The 17,375-nt window shown below is 48.2% G+C and overlaps 1 protein-coding gene across 5 annotated transcripts in view; it reads right to left on the reverse strand.

The window, feature by feature from the left end:
• The window catches only part of wb (wing blister), a 199,509-nt gene that overhangs the window by 171,437 nt on the left and 10,697 nt on the right, over positions 1-17,375 (reverse strand). For 2 of the 5 annotated variants that reach the window (XR_012822763.1, XM_075669110.1), the window contains exon 1: positions 10,730-11,219. The exons of 1 other annotated variant lie outside the window; for it this stretch is intronic. Coding sequence is in view for 3 of the 4 variants with exons in the window: in XM_075669110.1 (XP_075525225.1) it covers positions 10,730-10,949 (220 nt within the window). In the remaining variant the exon portion in view is untranslated. Of the gene's footprint in view, positions 1-10,729; positions 11,220-17,375 lie in introns of those variants that run through there. 2 more of the 5 variants (XM_075669111.1, XM_075669113.1) reach the window with 2 other exon arrangements.

Below are 17,375 nucleotides of genomic sequence, written 5' to 3' on the forward strand. Positions count from 1 at the left end.
CTCTCCTACGTCCCCCTCCCGAGTGGCTGAGCACCGCGAGCACGTGAACAAGCACCTACACGGCGGTGTCCATGGAGCAGGATCTCGAACATGTTGCAAGGGAAGCACTGGATTGAGAGCCCCGAGTGAGCAAAACACGCTCGGCCCGGGCTTTCCACGAATGAACACGAATATATTTATCAGAATTCCTTAGATATGTCATCATAAAAATAACGTTTCTCATTTCACCGACTTTCGCAACTGCTTTCAATAAAGTTTAGCCATTCGACGCGTGGCATGCGCTTTAATACGTGCTCGCAGAAGAGCAATAACCTGTGAGAGAGAGAGAGAGAGAGAGAGAGAGAGATGGGGGGGAAAGCCAGGGAGGTTAACCAGACGCACGCCCGGTCTGCTACCCTGCAGTGGAGGAAGGGGTATAACAATAATCTAAGAGTAAGTGCCCAACCTTGCGCGCTTGTCTAGCCAGCGTTGGCAAGCAACCACTGTCGGAGGAAGCTATCCTCGGCCCATGGCCTGACACTGCAAGTTCAGTGCGTGCAACTAAAGTGTTGTTGAAGTTTCTGCAGGACTCCAAGCTCGACGAGCGGCTCCAGTGAGGCAACTGTCTCATATACATAAGCACTCACCACTTCTCTTATCATCATCACGCATCCCAGTACTTCTGTCACTCCCCTTCCCTCTGCCCCAGTGCAGAGCAGCAGACTAGAGCGCACTAGCTCAGGTCGACCTCTCTGTCTTTCCTGTCAATAAATTCTATTCTTTCCTTTTTTTGCGCGCATGTTTTTAAAGAATATACGCGCAGCGAGAGTTGTGCAACAGTAGAGCCGCGGTGCAACGTTTTTGCGCACTAAGAGAGGGCACCGCCACCTCTTACCACAGGCATTGTTGTAACTCCGTATGGCACTTGGCGATATTGTCAACAAAATTTCGGTTGAAATGTAATTGCGATAACATGCTTATTATTTTTTTTTGCGAAGGAAGGAGTGGCGCTTTATGTTGACGATGATAATTGATGAGCCTTTAAAATATGGCACGTATTCCGGCAATGAAATATAGCTCAAGAATCGGGGAGGTTAATTGTTCGCTCAGATAATAATTTCGGGTACGAATGAAGAGCTGGAAAAGATGAAACAGAACAAACAACGATTGTTTAATTGAGAAGTCGGAACAAATTAATGAATGATTCGATTCAAAAGAAATAAATGTAAGGTTCAGTGAATGGTTTAGGTTGGAAGGTATTATGAATTACTATAGAGATAGTAAAAAAAGCGATCAGCATGATAAACGCTTTGTTAATTGTAGTAGTAGTAGTAGTAGTAGGATGATGATGATGATGATGATGATGATGATGATGATGAAGAAGAAGAAGAGGAGGAGGAGGAGGAGGAGGAGGAGGAGGAGGAGGAGGAGGAGGAGGAGGAGGAGGAGGAGGAGGAGGAGCTCCTGCTGTCGGCTCAAATCATGGCTCATGGCGCCACATTGGAGGCAATGAAAAGTACACACACAAAAAAGCTAACAATTAAAAAGGAACATCACCGTCAGCCTATATTTGTGTCCACTGTAGGACGAAGGCCTATCCTAGCGATCCCCAATTACCGCTACCTTGCGCTAGCTGATTTCAACTTGCACCTGCAGTTTCCTCATTTTACCACCTCTCCACCCCACCTAATTTTCTGCCGTCCTCGACTGCGCTTCAATTCCCTTGCAACCATTCTGCAACTCTGATCGTCCACCGGTTGTCTACCCTACGCATTATATGGTCTACCCAGCTCCATCTTTTTTTTTCTCTCTCTCCTAGTGTCAACTAGCACATCGGCTATCCCCGTTTGCTCTTTGATCCACAACGCCCGCTACCCGTATCTTAACATTACGCCTAACATTTTTCGTTCAGTCGCGATTTGTGCTGCCCTTAACTTGTTCTCGAGCTTCTTCGTTAACCTCCAAGTTTCTGCCCCATGTGTTACCGCCGGTAGAATGCAATGATTATACACTTTTCTTTTCAACGACAGCGGCAAGCTCCCAGTCTGGATTTGGTAATGCCTGCCGTATGTACTCCAATCCATTTTTATTCTTCTGTAAATTCCTTCTCATGGCCAGGATCTCCTGTGAGTAATTTACCTAGATAGACGTATTCCTGTACAGATCCTACAGGCTGACTGGCAACCATGAATTCTTGATTTCTTGCCAGACTATAGAACATTACTTTTGTCTTCTGCATATTAATCTTCCACCCTATACTTTTGCACTTTCTCGGTGAAGGTCTTCAATCATTTGTTGCAATTCATCTACAATGTTGCTGAACAGGACAGTGTCATCTGCATACCGAAGGTTGCTGAGATATTCACCGTTCATCCTCACTCTTAAGCCTTCCAAGTCTACTAGCTTGAATACTTCTAAGCATGCAGTGAATAGCATTGTTGAGATTGTGTCTCCTTGCCTGACCCCTTTCTTGATAGGTAAGTTTATACTTTTCTTGCGGAGAGTCAAGGTAGCTGTGGAATCTTTGTAGATATTTCCCAAGATATTCACGTATGCCACCTGTACTCCTTGATTACGCAATGCCGACTCCATGGCTGCTAGTATCTCCATTGAATCAAAAGTATTTTCATAATCTGTGAGAGGTTATTGTGCTCCGCAGATTTCTCAATTATGTGATTGATGACATGGATGTGTTCCATTGCAGAATATCCCTTCCTGAGGCCAGTCTGTTTCCTTGAGTTGTTAAAGTAAAGTGTTGCCCTGATTCTATTGGAAATGACCTTGGTGAATATTTTATACTATACTGAAAGCAAGCTAATGGGCCTATAAATTATTCAACTACTCTTATGGATTAATATAATGCCGGCATTCTTCCAGTTCTCTGGTACACTTGAAGTCGTGAGGCAATTGAATATAAAGGGCCGCAAGCTTTTCAAGCGTATTTCCTCCATCGTTGATTAATTTGGCTGTTTTTCCATCTTCTCCCGCCGCTTTTTCCCCGAGAAGTGTCTTGCAAAGCAATTGGAACTTCATCGCTAGTTATATAGAAGGAGCCTCTGTATCCCGTTCACTATACTTCCAATGAAGGTAGCGTACGTGGTTGGTCCGGTTACCTATACAACGCTTTGTATCGTCAAAAGAGTTTTCTTCTTCAATAACCCTGAATCGCTCACTGGCCTGGCTGGCTGACGCCAATGGAAGGTTCGAAAAAACGCCGATCAGTTTTAGTGAGAGTACTCTACGCCCGCAACACAACCGGATACGCGCGGCCGTGGCTTTGTGTCGTACAGCCGTAGCATATACGTTCACGCCACGGGAACAGCCTCTGGGGACATATCGCCCAGATAAGCGTCTGAGCGTCGACTCAACGTTGCAGACTCGCTATATACAGCTCCTTTTCTTGCTTCTTTCTTTCTTTTTTTCGACGACGGACGCAGGATGTGGGAGACAGGAAAGAGAAACAGAGTTGCACTTTGACTCCCGCCCGGTTGTTCCTCAGTGTTTTTTTTTTTTTTTTTTGAACGCTGTGATGTAACACGTCTAGGCAAGCACTCGGCGAGCAGGCTGGCCGGTGGGAACGGCGAAACCGCGCCGCGCTGACGCTACCGCAACACGACACCCCTCGGTCAGCCCCGTCGATCACACCGAGCCAAGAGGCGCATACTGGTATACATCGCAATGTGGTGACGCAACGGCGGTTTTCCGGTGTGACGTACGGGGAAGCTGCCACGGCCGCAGCTCTGCGGGACTGCGGGATCGTAAGAGATAAAGTGGTTCACGTCGATGCACAAGTTTCGTTTCAACGACGACAACAAGAAATTTGGCAGACTCAAATGTGCAGTGGGCGTCGATTCGTAGAGAACGGTTGTACGAACAATTTAACAGTTGCATAGCGAACGTTTATGCAAAGACTATACGTTATAGCGTTTATAATAGGTAAGATAGAACGTTCGTGATGTCAAGACATGATTGAAAGCAAATTAAAACCCAGTGGTAGACATCCAGTCGCCCCCTGTGGCGCATAATTTTAGACTGCGCGCAATCAATCACCGGGATCGGCCAACGAAAACGGCGAGATATATAGGCCGCCCGTCAAAGAGTGGCTGCGTGCATTCGGAACACCGTTCCACCTCGTCGACCACATGACGCCTCCTTTTGTGACGGCAAGAATGCGCGATGGAGGGCAGAACGAGGCACGCGCTGGTCGGGCAACATTGTGGCTATACATGCCACGCCCCCAGCCTCCCCCCCCCCCTCCTGCTTTTCTCTTCCATGCACGCTCGCCTCGAGTGTCCGTCATCGTCATCTTCCACACACCCGACGACGACGACGAACAGAAGGGGAGGGATTCTTGCGAAATACAAAGAACCTCTTTGAAAGCTGCCGGCACTCGGCATCACGGCACGGGTGACGCTGCAGCCTCCGAACCTCTCAACTATCGCCGGTTCATCGCGCCCAGGCGCTTTAGGAGACGCTTTAGGAGACGCACATTATCCCTGCGCCCCCTACCGGCCGGTTTGGGCATCGGGGTAATCGTTCGCGACGGGAATAACGGAGATCCGACGGACGCACAAAAAGCTTCGCCAGAGGATCGTGTCAACCCTCCCTCGACTAAATACGTCCTGTCAGTTGACGTCTCTCCAGTCACTTCTTACGAAGAGAAAAAGAGAAACGAGGAAAGTTAGTTCGGAGCTCCATCACGCGACCACAAAGTGTATGAATACAAGGCCCCTCATCTCCACGCCCGGGAATGGCCTCCCCCAGTTTGTCACTCAAGCTACGCTTCGCAAAACCTGCAGGGAGCATTATAAAGGACACGCGAGTGGGCTTTTGAAGGCGGTGTTTCATGTTTTTTTTCTTTTTTTTTCACTTGAAACAGGCAGTCAACAATGCTAGGTGTTCCATTCAACTATGCCGACAAGTAATGTAATCTCGCAAGTGCCAATATTTCAACGAACGCAGTCGTAACCGTAAAGTCGTCTTTTTTTTTGTTAAGCTTTTAATGATGCTCCGACAAAAATGCAGATCACTGTACCGAATTTGTCTCTACACTCTTGAATCTTTTGATGCCCTGTTTCAAAGGGAACGTCATTAGAAATAACCGACATCGCCATCTTCCGTCCACGTCTCCAGCGTTTCGGTACTCTGCGAGCTGCAATGCGCGCGAGGACAGGCATGTTGTGCCCGATACTGTAAAGGGTAGTTGTGCCAAGAACAGTGTATACACTGCCGTTTGAAGTTTGAAGTTTGAAGTTTATTTTCCTTTCTTCCTTACAGAAAGAGGAACCAAGAGCTAAAGGCCATTCGGCCTGACAGGGGCTCTTGCTCCTAAGTGCGTTCGGCTTACATGATGAACCGATGTACAAACAAAAAAGCAAATATAACAGGAAAACAAGCAAGTACGATGTACAACAGACAAATAAACAAGATAACGTGTACATTATACAATGACTATGTGTAAAAGACATTTATGCTTCAGTTTTTGTTTGTGCAATCACATTTCCACGCATATTAAGGAATACATATATAGTGCATTATTAAAAAAAGAAAAAAAAATTTAGTGCGAGAGCAATTTATGTGTAATTAATTTGATAGTGTATGAGTAGGTTTTTTATACCTTGCTTAAAATTAGGTGCACAGAAATCAATTTTTTTTTCAACAATGTTTAGTAGCCTAGGTATTTGATAGTTTATATCCTGACGTCCGTAGTTAGTACGCGTGAATGGTATTTTCTTGATTTCATAACGTAATGGGTATCGAAGAGAAGTGGGTGTGCTGACAACATGGAGCCTGTGTTTTTTTATATGTTAGAGTAATCTATAATAAAATACTTGATTTGCTCGGATCATTAAATGTTTGTCGAAGAGATTGTGTGTAAGTCACGCGGCCTACCATGGTAGTTTTCAAAAATTCGGAGTACTCGTTTTTGCAAGTTTAATAACTTATCATAGTTTTTTGTTGTAGTTGTTCCCCAGATCAAGACACAATAAGATAGCTTCGAGAAAAAAAGGGCGAAGTATATTGATTTCTTTAGCCATAAAGGAATTAAATCACCTATTTTGTACATACAGCCTACTACTTTGCTAAGATCATTGCAGAACTTATTGACATGATTATCCCAGGAGAGGTTTTCTTGGAACCATACCCCCAAAAACTTTTGCGTTGTTACTTGTTCTAGCCTCTTTGCTTGAAATAGAACAGTTATGTTAACAGGCAATGGCTTGTTTATCGGTCTAAATATCATATATTTGGTTTTATTGACATTCAATTGTAGTTTGTTGATGTACAGCCATTAAGATAATAAATTTAAATAATCATTTATTTCTTTCTGTATGCATTGCAAGGAAGAATTTGCAAAGAAAAGATTAGTATCGTCTGCGTACATGATGATATTAGGTGAGGAAGAAATGTTAGGAAGGTCATTGATATATAGATTAAATAATATAGGACCAAGAATGGATCCCTGTGGCACGCCATTCTGTATTTTGAGAAGTGAGGAAGAGGCCTGATTATATGAAACAAACTGGTAACGATCCGTTAAGTAGCTTCTCATTAACTCTAATGCTGTACCACGTATACTACAGTCATAAAGTTTGCACAGAAGTATACCATGATTTACGCTGTCAAAAGCCTTACGTAGGTCCAGAATTAAGCCTACCGTGTATAAACGGTTTTCTATATTTTGCAGTATTTGATGTTTTATATTTAAGAGCGCATCCTCACATGATTTATTTTTTGAAATCCGTACTGCGCCGTACTAATAATAGAATATTTCCTTAAGAAACCTTCTAGTCGAGTGTTTAGAACAGTTTCAAAAAGTTTAGAAAAAAGAGGTAGTGTAGATATGGGTCGGAAGTTGTTTACACTATGATCAGCACCGCCTTTATGAACCGGGCAGACTCTGGCTATTTTAAGTTTGCTGGGAAAAATTCCGGACTCAAACATTTTATTAATAATATGAGCTAATACATTTGAGATGATGTCAGACACATATTTTATAGGAGATGCCATGATACCGTCGAAACCTGCAGCACTGTTTGATTTAAAGTTTTTGATCACGCTCTCTACTTCGGTTGGTGTCACCGGAAATAGCATTAAAGAATTTTGCAGAGACGGTTTCACAGTATGCCCTATCTCTTCTGGATCTGCTGCAGAAATGTTGCTGCAGCATTGAACAAAGTGAGTGTTTAGGATAGAGACGGCTTCTTCATCCGAAAGAGTGCCGTTATCCGAAGCTATTTGTAGGTCTTGAGGGCTAGCCTTTCCTCCAGATATTTTACATATATTTTACATATTTTACATATTTTACATATTTTCATAGGTACCGTTCAAGTACGCTCCTCTGGAAGTTACCTATATTCTGGAGCCATGGACATCGTCGAATTCCGCCGTGTTGTCGAATTCGGCAACTTGTCGTCTCTGATTGGCTCACAGGGCGGCCACGCCGCCTCTGATTGGTGCGCAGAACGCCAACATGGCGGACTCTAACAATTTTCAGAGTGGCACTTGCGGAGCTGTTCCTCGTGTATACCTTTAGTTTGACCGGTCACAGGCCTGACACTGCGGCAAGCGAGAAAAGGTCCTTCCTTAGTTGTGCTACCGTTGCAAACAAACAAAGAAATATATTCGGTGCGATATTTTTTTACGTCCACATACGCATGTCGTTTGTTCGCTCGTCATAAGTATAGCAAGGATTCGTTTGCGTTGTATCTTGTGACTCATAACAGTTAACGAGAAGGCGAACCGAGGGGCATATGTGATAATGTATGTGGTAATGACTCAATTATATGAATCCAACATTCAGTAAGACACATTATTACCTTTTGCAAGGTTTCTTGTCCCCTTTATTGTGAGCCTTAAACATGGCGCACATATCCACTACGCACATATGGGCCATAAATTGGGTGGTTGGAATCGACGTAAAAAGTGCACCGTATACAGTGTAAGTGCGTATAATTGAAATAAGAACGACTATACAGTGTGTGTAATGAAGTACTCAGGTTATATGAGTAAACAGCTGATCGGTTTCTTAGATTCCTTTCCTATGTCATACTCAATTCCCTTTCCTCTGTTACTTTTACGACTCAGCTTTATCCGCATCGCTAAACGTTGTGCTGCGACAGCAGCAACACTCCGTCCCACCTAACGTTCGTGCAAGCTGTGCTGGCGCTTGCGTAAACGCCACTTTTCAAGCGTTATTTTTGCAGCTCAAGCCGTCTGGTGCGGGAAAGAAAAACACCGACGAAAAAGGAAGCTAAAAAAAGAAGTTCTTCGAGGGTGTAAAGCTTTGGAGGAGAAAGAGGGGGGCGGGGCACTGAATCAGCAGTTGCGCACGCTGTGTAACTTGTGAAGCCAGTGAGCCATCTTTCGTCAGCCTTTTCAGGAAGGCTGTTTTGAAACGTTTTCGTAAACGGTTTTAAAAAGCCGTTTCTCGAAACGCACGAGTACCTACCATAATCATGATCACCGACAGTACTGATAATACCAAAGCCACCAGCAAATGTCACATCGCCGTTAGGGGCGGAATCCATAACGAATTAGATCTATAGGTTCATATATCTACATGTATATACAGGCAGCCGCTGGAAACTGTACTTGAGAGGTCTTTTGGGATATAGGACGCGTCCGAAACCTGTACTGCCTGCCATACACGTAGTCATATGAATTCCGTATATATCTTTTTTTCATGTGGAAACTTGGGACTTTGCGGAAAGCACGTGATCCCATGACCTTTCTGCAAGTAGTGCAGCATCGCCACACGTTATTTCCGTTGTAAGCACGGTCTCTCGGTAAGATACGATTCTTCGGAAAATACGATCACTGTGGAAAGCCACACATGAACACGGCTATATGGTGATCTGCCGTAACGCGTAAAGCTTTCCATGTTAGAGACATTTCCGTATTACAGCGTCCTTGCAGATGTCCTTCACGGAATATTGGGTCCTTCACGGAATACGAGAGACGCAGACGGCAGTATAAGGACGCTGGTAGCGACATCTTAAGCCTCTTTCTCCAAGCACAACGCGTTAGTAACGATATTATGTTGCATGGGAGTTCTCGTCGAAGGAAAATAGGAAAATACTGCACGCAAACGAACAAGTCACTCCGGACGCTTTGCAACACTCTCCTAAATTAGAATATGGTTGGTCTCCGTAATAATAGCTTTGTGTCTTCGCTAGTTAAACAGCGCGTCACAAGGTGGCACCACCAACACGGCTGTCCACGCCTACGTCAGTCCGAAAATGGTAATACGCGTTTACGGACAGGCAATAGTCTCACAGCGTGGTGTCTGTAGTTGTTTTTTTCACTACGGCATACGCAGGAACGAGTAACAGTCACGTCTTCGGCCACAGAAGTGTCGCCTTTGAACGTGACGACGAACACAATACAGAACAGGAGCCGCGTTCACATGAATGCGACAGTAGCGGGTCGCATTCACTATAGCCCATCACGGTCATTACGATGCGACAGCGTTTACATGGGGCGCATGCCTCTTCGTCCCGAAACAAGCTGGGGCCTCTTTGCGGCGATTTGCGTTCTGCCAGTGAGTGGAAGAGAGCGCACGACGGCAGCCGTCTCTCTCTCTCTCTCTCAATGCGACACGACAGCGTTTACATGCACGCAACGTGGTGCGACTTTTACCCCGTCTCGAACTATATAATCTCTCCTGTCGCATCACTGAGGTTCGCCTTCCCATGCATGTCCCAGCGCACTTCCGCCGTTTACATAAACGCGATGCGCTAAACACGGGATACGATTCGCCCCCTGTTCGCATTCATGTGAACGCCGCAGCCTGTGAGTCATCCCGGACACGATGCTGAGGGTCCCGGCCCTCCCTCTACCCCCGACGTAGAGCCAAGAAACGAATATGCCAAGGGTTACCTACCACAAAATAAGTACACATAATTTAATACATTCAGAAGGATTCAGGACATTTCCCCTCTGAATGTCCAGCGCCCTTTCGGAAACAGTACGCCGTTCCGAGTATCGTGTGGACCGCCCCAACGTCGGAGTGCTTCAACCAATTTAAAACTATTTGGACTCTAACGAGTCTCCCTCACAAGGTATACAGTAAAGTTGGTAGGATTCGTACTTCCCAGGGACGTAGCGGTTAGTATATACTAAGTTCTACGACGTTATAACGAGAGGGTATCAGCGACTGTAATAAAGCTAAACAATAGGTATAAGCTAAAGGTAGCACAGGTGCACTATGCACCAACGTCCAGTGATGAAGCCGGTGGCGATTGTGTGATGAAAAATAGATTTCTACGTATCTGTAGCCTGACGCCCCCGCGACGGGCAAAAAAAAAATGCACATTCGCCTGCCGGTCAATGCAGGAACGCACACCTGAGCGGACGATCCGACTAGATTCGATTTATTTCACGATACATACCTGCAGCAGGGACGAGTAACTTAATTTTCAATACATGGTGTAATGACGTATATAGAGTTCGCAAACCCCGACTACGAAGGTCCTAAGATTGCACGGAACCGACTAGCCGACTGGTAAGACGAATCCGAAAGCAGTCATTGAAACGTGATCCCACGCCATCTCCGGCCGTCTGCTCTAGCGCGCCGGCCGAGCCGTCCCAGGTGTTCCTCAGCGCTCACGAGGCCGCGCAATCAAAAGTGACGAAACCGCCCGGCGTGCCCAACGGCCGGGGCTATATGCTATATATATATATCTAACGGTGGGGGGGGGGGGGCACCCGCGGGCCTTATCTCGGCAAAGGGGTGTGCAGAGCTCACCGGCGTAGTCGGGACAATCGCTGTTCCACGGACAGGCGTCGTTCTCTTCGCAGGGACTCGCCGCTACGACGAGCAGCGCCAGCAGCGTCCACCATCGCAACCATCCACGACACCACCACAGACCCCGCGACGTCGGCGCGGCGAAGACGCCACCGCCGAGGGCGCCGACGACGTCGAAGCGTCCGCGGCGTGCAGAGTGGAGCGCCGCAGTCGCGTCCATGGCCCCGAACGGGGCCTCAAGCACATGGCTGGGGGCGCTGGTCGCGCGCCCTCCTCAACGCCGTGACGGAAGCCCCCACACCGCGCGAGTCAAGCCAAGCCGGCGGCCACCATACAAACGACGTCGACCACGCGCGCCGCCCGCTCAGAATGCTGCGGCTCTCCCGCCGCCGCCGCCAAACACTCGTCGTCGGTGGGGTGCGTTTTACGCAACGAAACCGAGGCTCCGAGCTCTCTCGCGGTCCGTGGTGCTCTCTCCCCCCTTTTTCCTCCTCACCGCCCACCCAAACTCCTCGTTCGCACTCGGCGCCGTTCCCTAGAAGAGTCCCTAGGTTGCGTGGGCGTGTGCTTCTTTTTTTTTTTCCTCCTCCACCGCGCTGATAACGACGATAAGCAGACACTCGTTCACTCCGTTACGTACGCAGGGAGGAGAGCGCTCGAGGGCGCCGGATGTGCGTTTTATTGTTCGAAGTTGACTCGGATTAGAAGGAGGAAGGGGAGAGTGTGAGGAGCCTCGAAGACGCGTGCAATAAAACACCCTCTCCGTGGTTATCGACAGAAAAAACAAAGGACGGGTGGCACGGAAGGGGGCGCCGACGTAACACGCAATGCGAAGTTGCACCTTGACCGGCAGCTGTGACTCAGTGGCCGTGAGGCGTTCTGCTGCCTCCAGGCGGTTTCGACAAACCTTAGCGACTGTGGACGTACTTCGGTGGAGGGTTCTGGATTAATTTTCATCGCCTGGGGTCCTTTATGGTACATTAAATAAACACTAAGTTTAACCCACTCTCGGGCTTATTATTTTTTTATGATGATAAAAGAGACAAAAGACAGACTTTGCGTGCTGCATTACATTCACAGTAGTATAGGGACCATGTGCATGAGCCCAATTTGTACAGAAGGCCACGAGAGAGCTGATGCACTTCTTGGAGACAAGTGGGAAGGACGGACAGACAGACAGACAAACAAATTTTCACGTGCCAGAGGCCCAGCGCCATGCACCCAGATCCCGAAATACGCCAGGGAACACAAAGCAGGCTACAATTAGGTCATCTGCGATCGCTTTTTGACGTCTGAACTAAGGGAAGCTTCTGCCTTCGACCGCCCTCGCTACAACGAACTGTTATCAAAGCCATCAACACACGTGCCTCAATGCCAGAACGCCAGAACCATGCCTTTGAGTCACCGCAGCAAGCGTGTACTAGCTGTATTGGCTGCATCTGCTCAGGATATAATCCAGCCTTAGAGAGAAACACTTGCTTCCGCGTGGACATCCATCGACGGCGATTTTATTTCAGCTCTCAGGTGTCGCGTCCGACGAGAGCGAATGAAGGCAGGGAAGAAAATGGCGATGGCCGACGATGCAAGCTCGATCTTGTTTGTACAGCGCCACGGTTTCAGATGCAATTCAGACAGACAGACAGACAGACAGACAGACAGACAGACAGACAGACAGACAGACAGACAGACAGACAGATAGATAGATAGATAGATAGATAGATAGATAGATAGATAGATAGATAGATAGATAGATAGATAGATAGATAGATAGATAGATAGATTATGGTATTGGGAATCGGCTTCTCCGCTACGTCAACTTCTAGGGTGAATGGAAGGATGACAAGAGGTGAAGTGAATCCTTACAGCTATTAAGAAGTCCGCTGTACCGTGAGTTGCGCGGTGATTTCCCATTAATAAACGAAAAAAAGAAAGGGTAGCTATAGCACCCTCCACACCGTCTGAGAGTAGGACCGAAGAAATGTGTACCAGCGTGGACAGTGCAGTCACACTTAACGACAAAAGAGAGATAGAGTCTGGGTAAGGTTCCCCCCAGCGCACTTCTGTGATAAACACACAGAAACACACATACAGGCACACACAAGCGCACGCGCACACGCACACACGAGGCATCACAGCCAGATATACTAAAACACGCAATTATACCTATCAACGGCGCACAAAAAAAAAGAACGCTTTCGCAGTTTTACACCAATCCCTGCAACATATCAAACACATCCAATCTGTATAAAGCCGTTCTCACTACCTTCGGAAGGCCTTGGCGTGTTTTATCGCAGCTCGGAATCTTCATCTTGGGTAGACTCCGCTTTAGTCCCTTCGCAATAGCCGAGCCTTTTCAGCTGCTTCGCTAGTGTGTGCGTGTGCGTGCGTGCGTGCGTGCGTGTGTGTGTGTGTGTGTGTGTGTGTGTGTGTGTGTGTGTGTGTGTGTGTGTGTGAAATTCTAAGAAGAATGGAAGAGATAAGTGCAGTGCCGTAACTGTCTCTCAAAGGCGGACACCTCAACAGCACTGCAAGGGGAAGGGGTGTGGGGAGAAAAAAGATGAAGAGAGGGGAAAGGAGAAGGCGGCAAAAAAAAAAAAAGAAAAGAAAAATGCGGTGCTCAGAGCCGCGCTCTTAGTTGCGCCGCACTGCAAAAGTCGAGTAGTTCCGCAAGCGCACTCTTGACGATAGACAAGTGGGCTACAGGAGAAAGCAGTGCGTTGGTCGCGTCGCAAGGCAGTCCCAAACGCCGATACGATGAACACAAGTCCGTGCGCTCCACACTGAACGCAGGACTTCGCTATTTCCGAGCTTGGCACTTCATATCCGTCGCCATGTTCCCGTGTTATACTACACCGACCCTGCAGACGCCGGCGTCTGGCCGCGCGTTCGGGTGACCTGGCCGGGCTGCGTCGACGCCGGCGTCCGACTGCGTGTCATAGCAACACGCACAAAGCCCGACCTACGCGCGCGCGCACGTACGTCGGGCATTGTGCATTGGTCGGCCAAAAGGCGCCCGCAGCAATCAAAAGCCGCGCAAAGCAGCCACGTGAGCAGCGACCAGATGTAACAAAGCGGTTAACTCCAAGGCCACGGAAACCAGAATGCACGGCCCTCCAAAATATCTTGGCAACGGCGCATTTCAGCAGCACGTGTTTATTGGATTCTTGAATGGGGCAATTGGGTCGCTTAGGATCGGCCTGCAGGGGTACTGCTCTGCAAAGCTATCTCAGCCCGCTGCACGTGCTCCGATCGACCTGCAGTGGTGGCACCCTTCAGAGAACCAGCGAGGACGACAGCGCTAACCGACCATGAACTTCCTTCGGAGAACTGGAGACTACGGCAGCCGGGCTGGCCACGTTTGGCGCCCCCTGTATTGTTGGTTGATTTGCCGGGTCTTCATGGTCTCTATGCAGCAAGAAGAGCTTCCCTAACAAAAGGGTGCTTTGCGGTACGTTTTCCTCGGGCCCCAGGATTCGTCACAGTCAGCTGAGACTCGTGGCGACTACAGGAGAAAGCCAGCTCTGGAATTTAGAGGCGCCGGCGGGGGTCAGGCGTGACCACCTGGCTACGAGGGCGCGCTCAACTCGGGTTCTGGGAAACCAGTGCGTATGTGCGTGTGTGAGCCCTCCTCCTCCAAAAAGGCGGGTCGACTACGTTGGCATTGGACGCTACGAATCGGCGGTGAACTGCCGTTTTTCCCTCACCTAGGGATTTAGGGAGAACGGAGTGTTTATAAGCGGCTGTTTGTCGGCTGCTAGGAGTGCTCGTCAGCGTGCTCGTGAATGTGCTCGTCATCGTGCTCGTGAGCGTGCTCGTGATGCCGCTATCGCATGCCACGACACATTATTGGAACGTGCGAGGCGCGCTGAGGGAACTAGAGGAAGCAGTAAGGCTGACATAGTATCCACTACACGGTTTTCAAGAATGTCTACATGCGTTCTACTTCTTCTGGATGGGTGATTTCGGAGGCGATAACATACGTTGTCCAATGCAGTGCTCATGCGTATCAACGGTAGAAGTTGCACGAGGTTCCTCAATAACTTTTCGCTAAACTAGCCGTCTCAGGTGCGAGTACATCAACACCTTTAAAAACGGTGGCTATACATTCCTAAACCGGCACCGAAGCTTATCTTTAGAAATCGTAAGCAAACAAGCAAAGTCTGTGTTGAACCTAATTTTCGCCCCTAAACACATAAGCGTTTTTTTCGTGCTTAACTATATTATTCACCTCACGCGCACGTCCTCGGATGCTCTCGGAGTTCCCGCATACTCCGAAACGCTCTCCGCGTTTCTGTCATCTTAGGTCCTCCGTACGCTTGCTATAAGGGCGGCTTTAAACGCGGTTAACCATATAGCAGACCAACTGCAACAAAATTTTAGACCGTGTAGAAAGGCTTTTTCGAAATAAAGTAGATATATAGGGTATATATGCAGGGACAACATGGCCACAATTAGCACGTGACCGAGGTAGTTGGAGAAGTATGGGAGAGGCCTCTGCCCTGCAGTGGGCATATCCAGGCTGCTGCTGCTGCTGCTGCTGCTGCTGCTGATGATGATGATGATGATGATGATGAAGGAGCAGCCTCGTGCAAATTTTTGACGTTTAAAGTACCAGCAGTGGCGGCGCGAAACGCTCGTAAAAAAACTGCTTTTCACACTGAAACAGAAAAAAAGAAGTAAAATTGTGCAGATCCCACACACTGTGGGTACCCCGATGCCATGCGAAGCATAAGTAATATACCAGGCTACCCACCATCACTTTTGAGGTTCTGCGAACTGGTACCACACGAACCAGCGTGTTTGCGCAAATTGAACAGTTGTGGGCGCGAGTCCCAGAGCATATACGTGCGTGTGACGACAAGAGCACGACGACGCGACGATGTCGAAGGCGACCGCGTGGCAGCAAAGGCATATCTAGCGCCTGCCCTTCGCCGCTACCTTACGACACGACTCCTCGAGCAGGCCCCACAGCTCACCCGCAGCCTCCTATTCGCGCAACGACCACCGGCCCTTTGGTCGCCCCAGATGTGATCAACGCAGATCGCCACCTATGGAACTCGGCTTTGGTGTCACGATGCTTCACTGCACACAGTCATCACTTCCTTCCTCTTTTCTTCTTTCTATTTCCCCTCCCCCTCAGTGTAGGGTAGCCAACCGGACGCTCGTCTGGTTGACCTCCCTACATTTCCTCTCTTTGCTATCTCTCTCTCTCTCTCTTATGACACAACGATTGCCGATTGCCGAGAGAACTGCGCTCGACAGCTACGGACGTACAGACACTTGCAATATGACCTGCAACACCGGTGCCAGTGGTCGAAGGGGCTCCAAGACTGTACGGCTGCGCTGACACGGGGTAAGTGTTCCAGACCTAAAAACATCTTCGATTAGTGGTATTTATTAAACCGCTATTTGGCACGTCAGAGCCACCGCGCAGCCTTGGAGCTCCTTCAACCACGAACAAGGGCGTTGCAAGTCATATTGCACGTGACAGCACTTACAAGAAAGTATGAACGCCTTATCTGGAAGTGCAAAAAGCGCAAGATATGCCCTCGGGAATGGTCGTCGAGGTTAGAACGCTTGACAAAACCAAGAGAATTTTGATGCGATTACAATCGCGCTGGTCGGTATATTTGTTACGCGTGCCTCTTCACGTACTCGTCCTCTGAACCTCTGCGTTGATAATGAGTGAACTTCAAATAATTAAGGCTATACAACAAAAAGCGATCGTGACCTAAATGTTAGAACAGCAGGCTGCTGTGCTCCGCAGCAGAGGTGCGATTCCACTATCGGTCACACGTTACTTTCTTTTTAGTAAGGCGAGGCGAGACAGGAACCTGCCGACCTAGCGCAAAGTTCAAGGAATGCTTCGCATATAAAAAGCGCCCGCCATTACGTATCGCTTGTCGTGAATGACGCATGAGCTACAACGCGCTGCTCCTCGTCATGACCTCCGAGATAAGACGGCACCCGCGACGCGCTGAAAAAAAATCTCGGAGGGAATGTGTGGGGGGAATTGCGTCATGGCGACAACCACCAGGTGCGCACGTCGTCTGCTTAAGTGTTGTTTGAAGGCTGCTAACAAGAAAACTACGCAATTACCAGCCCTGCGGCTTTGTCAGTATTGCCTGAGTTGTATATACCTTGCGTGTCCCAGCTACCGTTAGCCAAGCTGTTAAAATAAAATTAAAGAAACGATTATTGTCTAAGTTAACAGAGCTCTAGCGTGTCCGGTTTTTCCGGTAAACGCAAGCGGACTGGGCGTTACATCGCGCAAACGTGAACGTCCTGCACGGCGCAGCGACCTGGGTCCTGCACGGTGCAGCAACCTGGGGGCTCATAGTTGAACCAGAGAAACAGAACCGAGTATTGCAGTAACGAAGTCTATTTTACAATGCTGCTGGTCTAAATTTTCGGCAGCAACACGATTGCGCCGCTGGCGAAAATTGAGGATCACTGTTAGGAAAGCTACATCGCTCTGCTGCTACTTTTGCTTTACGGGTATTGGGGTTGGTCAAGCTGCCCCACGAGCTGCATTTTCCACCACTTTCCCTCCGTAATGTCGTACTTTCTCTGTGGAAAATGAACCGTGCCATATAATACCATTGGGGCATTTTGTGAAGCTATGTATAACAAAAAAAGGCTATTG

Source organism: Dermacentor variabilis, chromosome 9 (genome assembly GCF_050947875.1).
Source record: "Dermacentor variabilis isolate Ectoservices chromosome 9, ASM5094787v1, whole genome shotgun sequence".
Lineage (NCBI taxonomy): Eukaryota > Metazoa > Arthropoda > Arachnida > Ixodida > Ixodidae > Dermacentor > Dermacentor variabilis.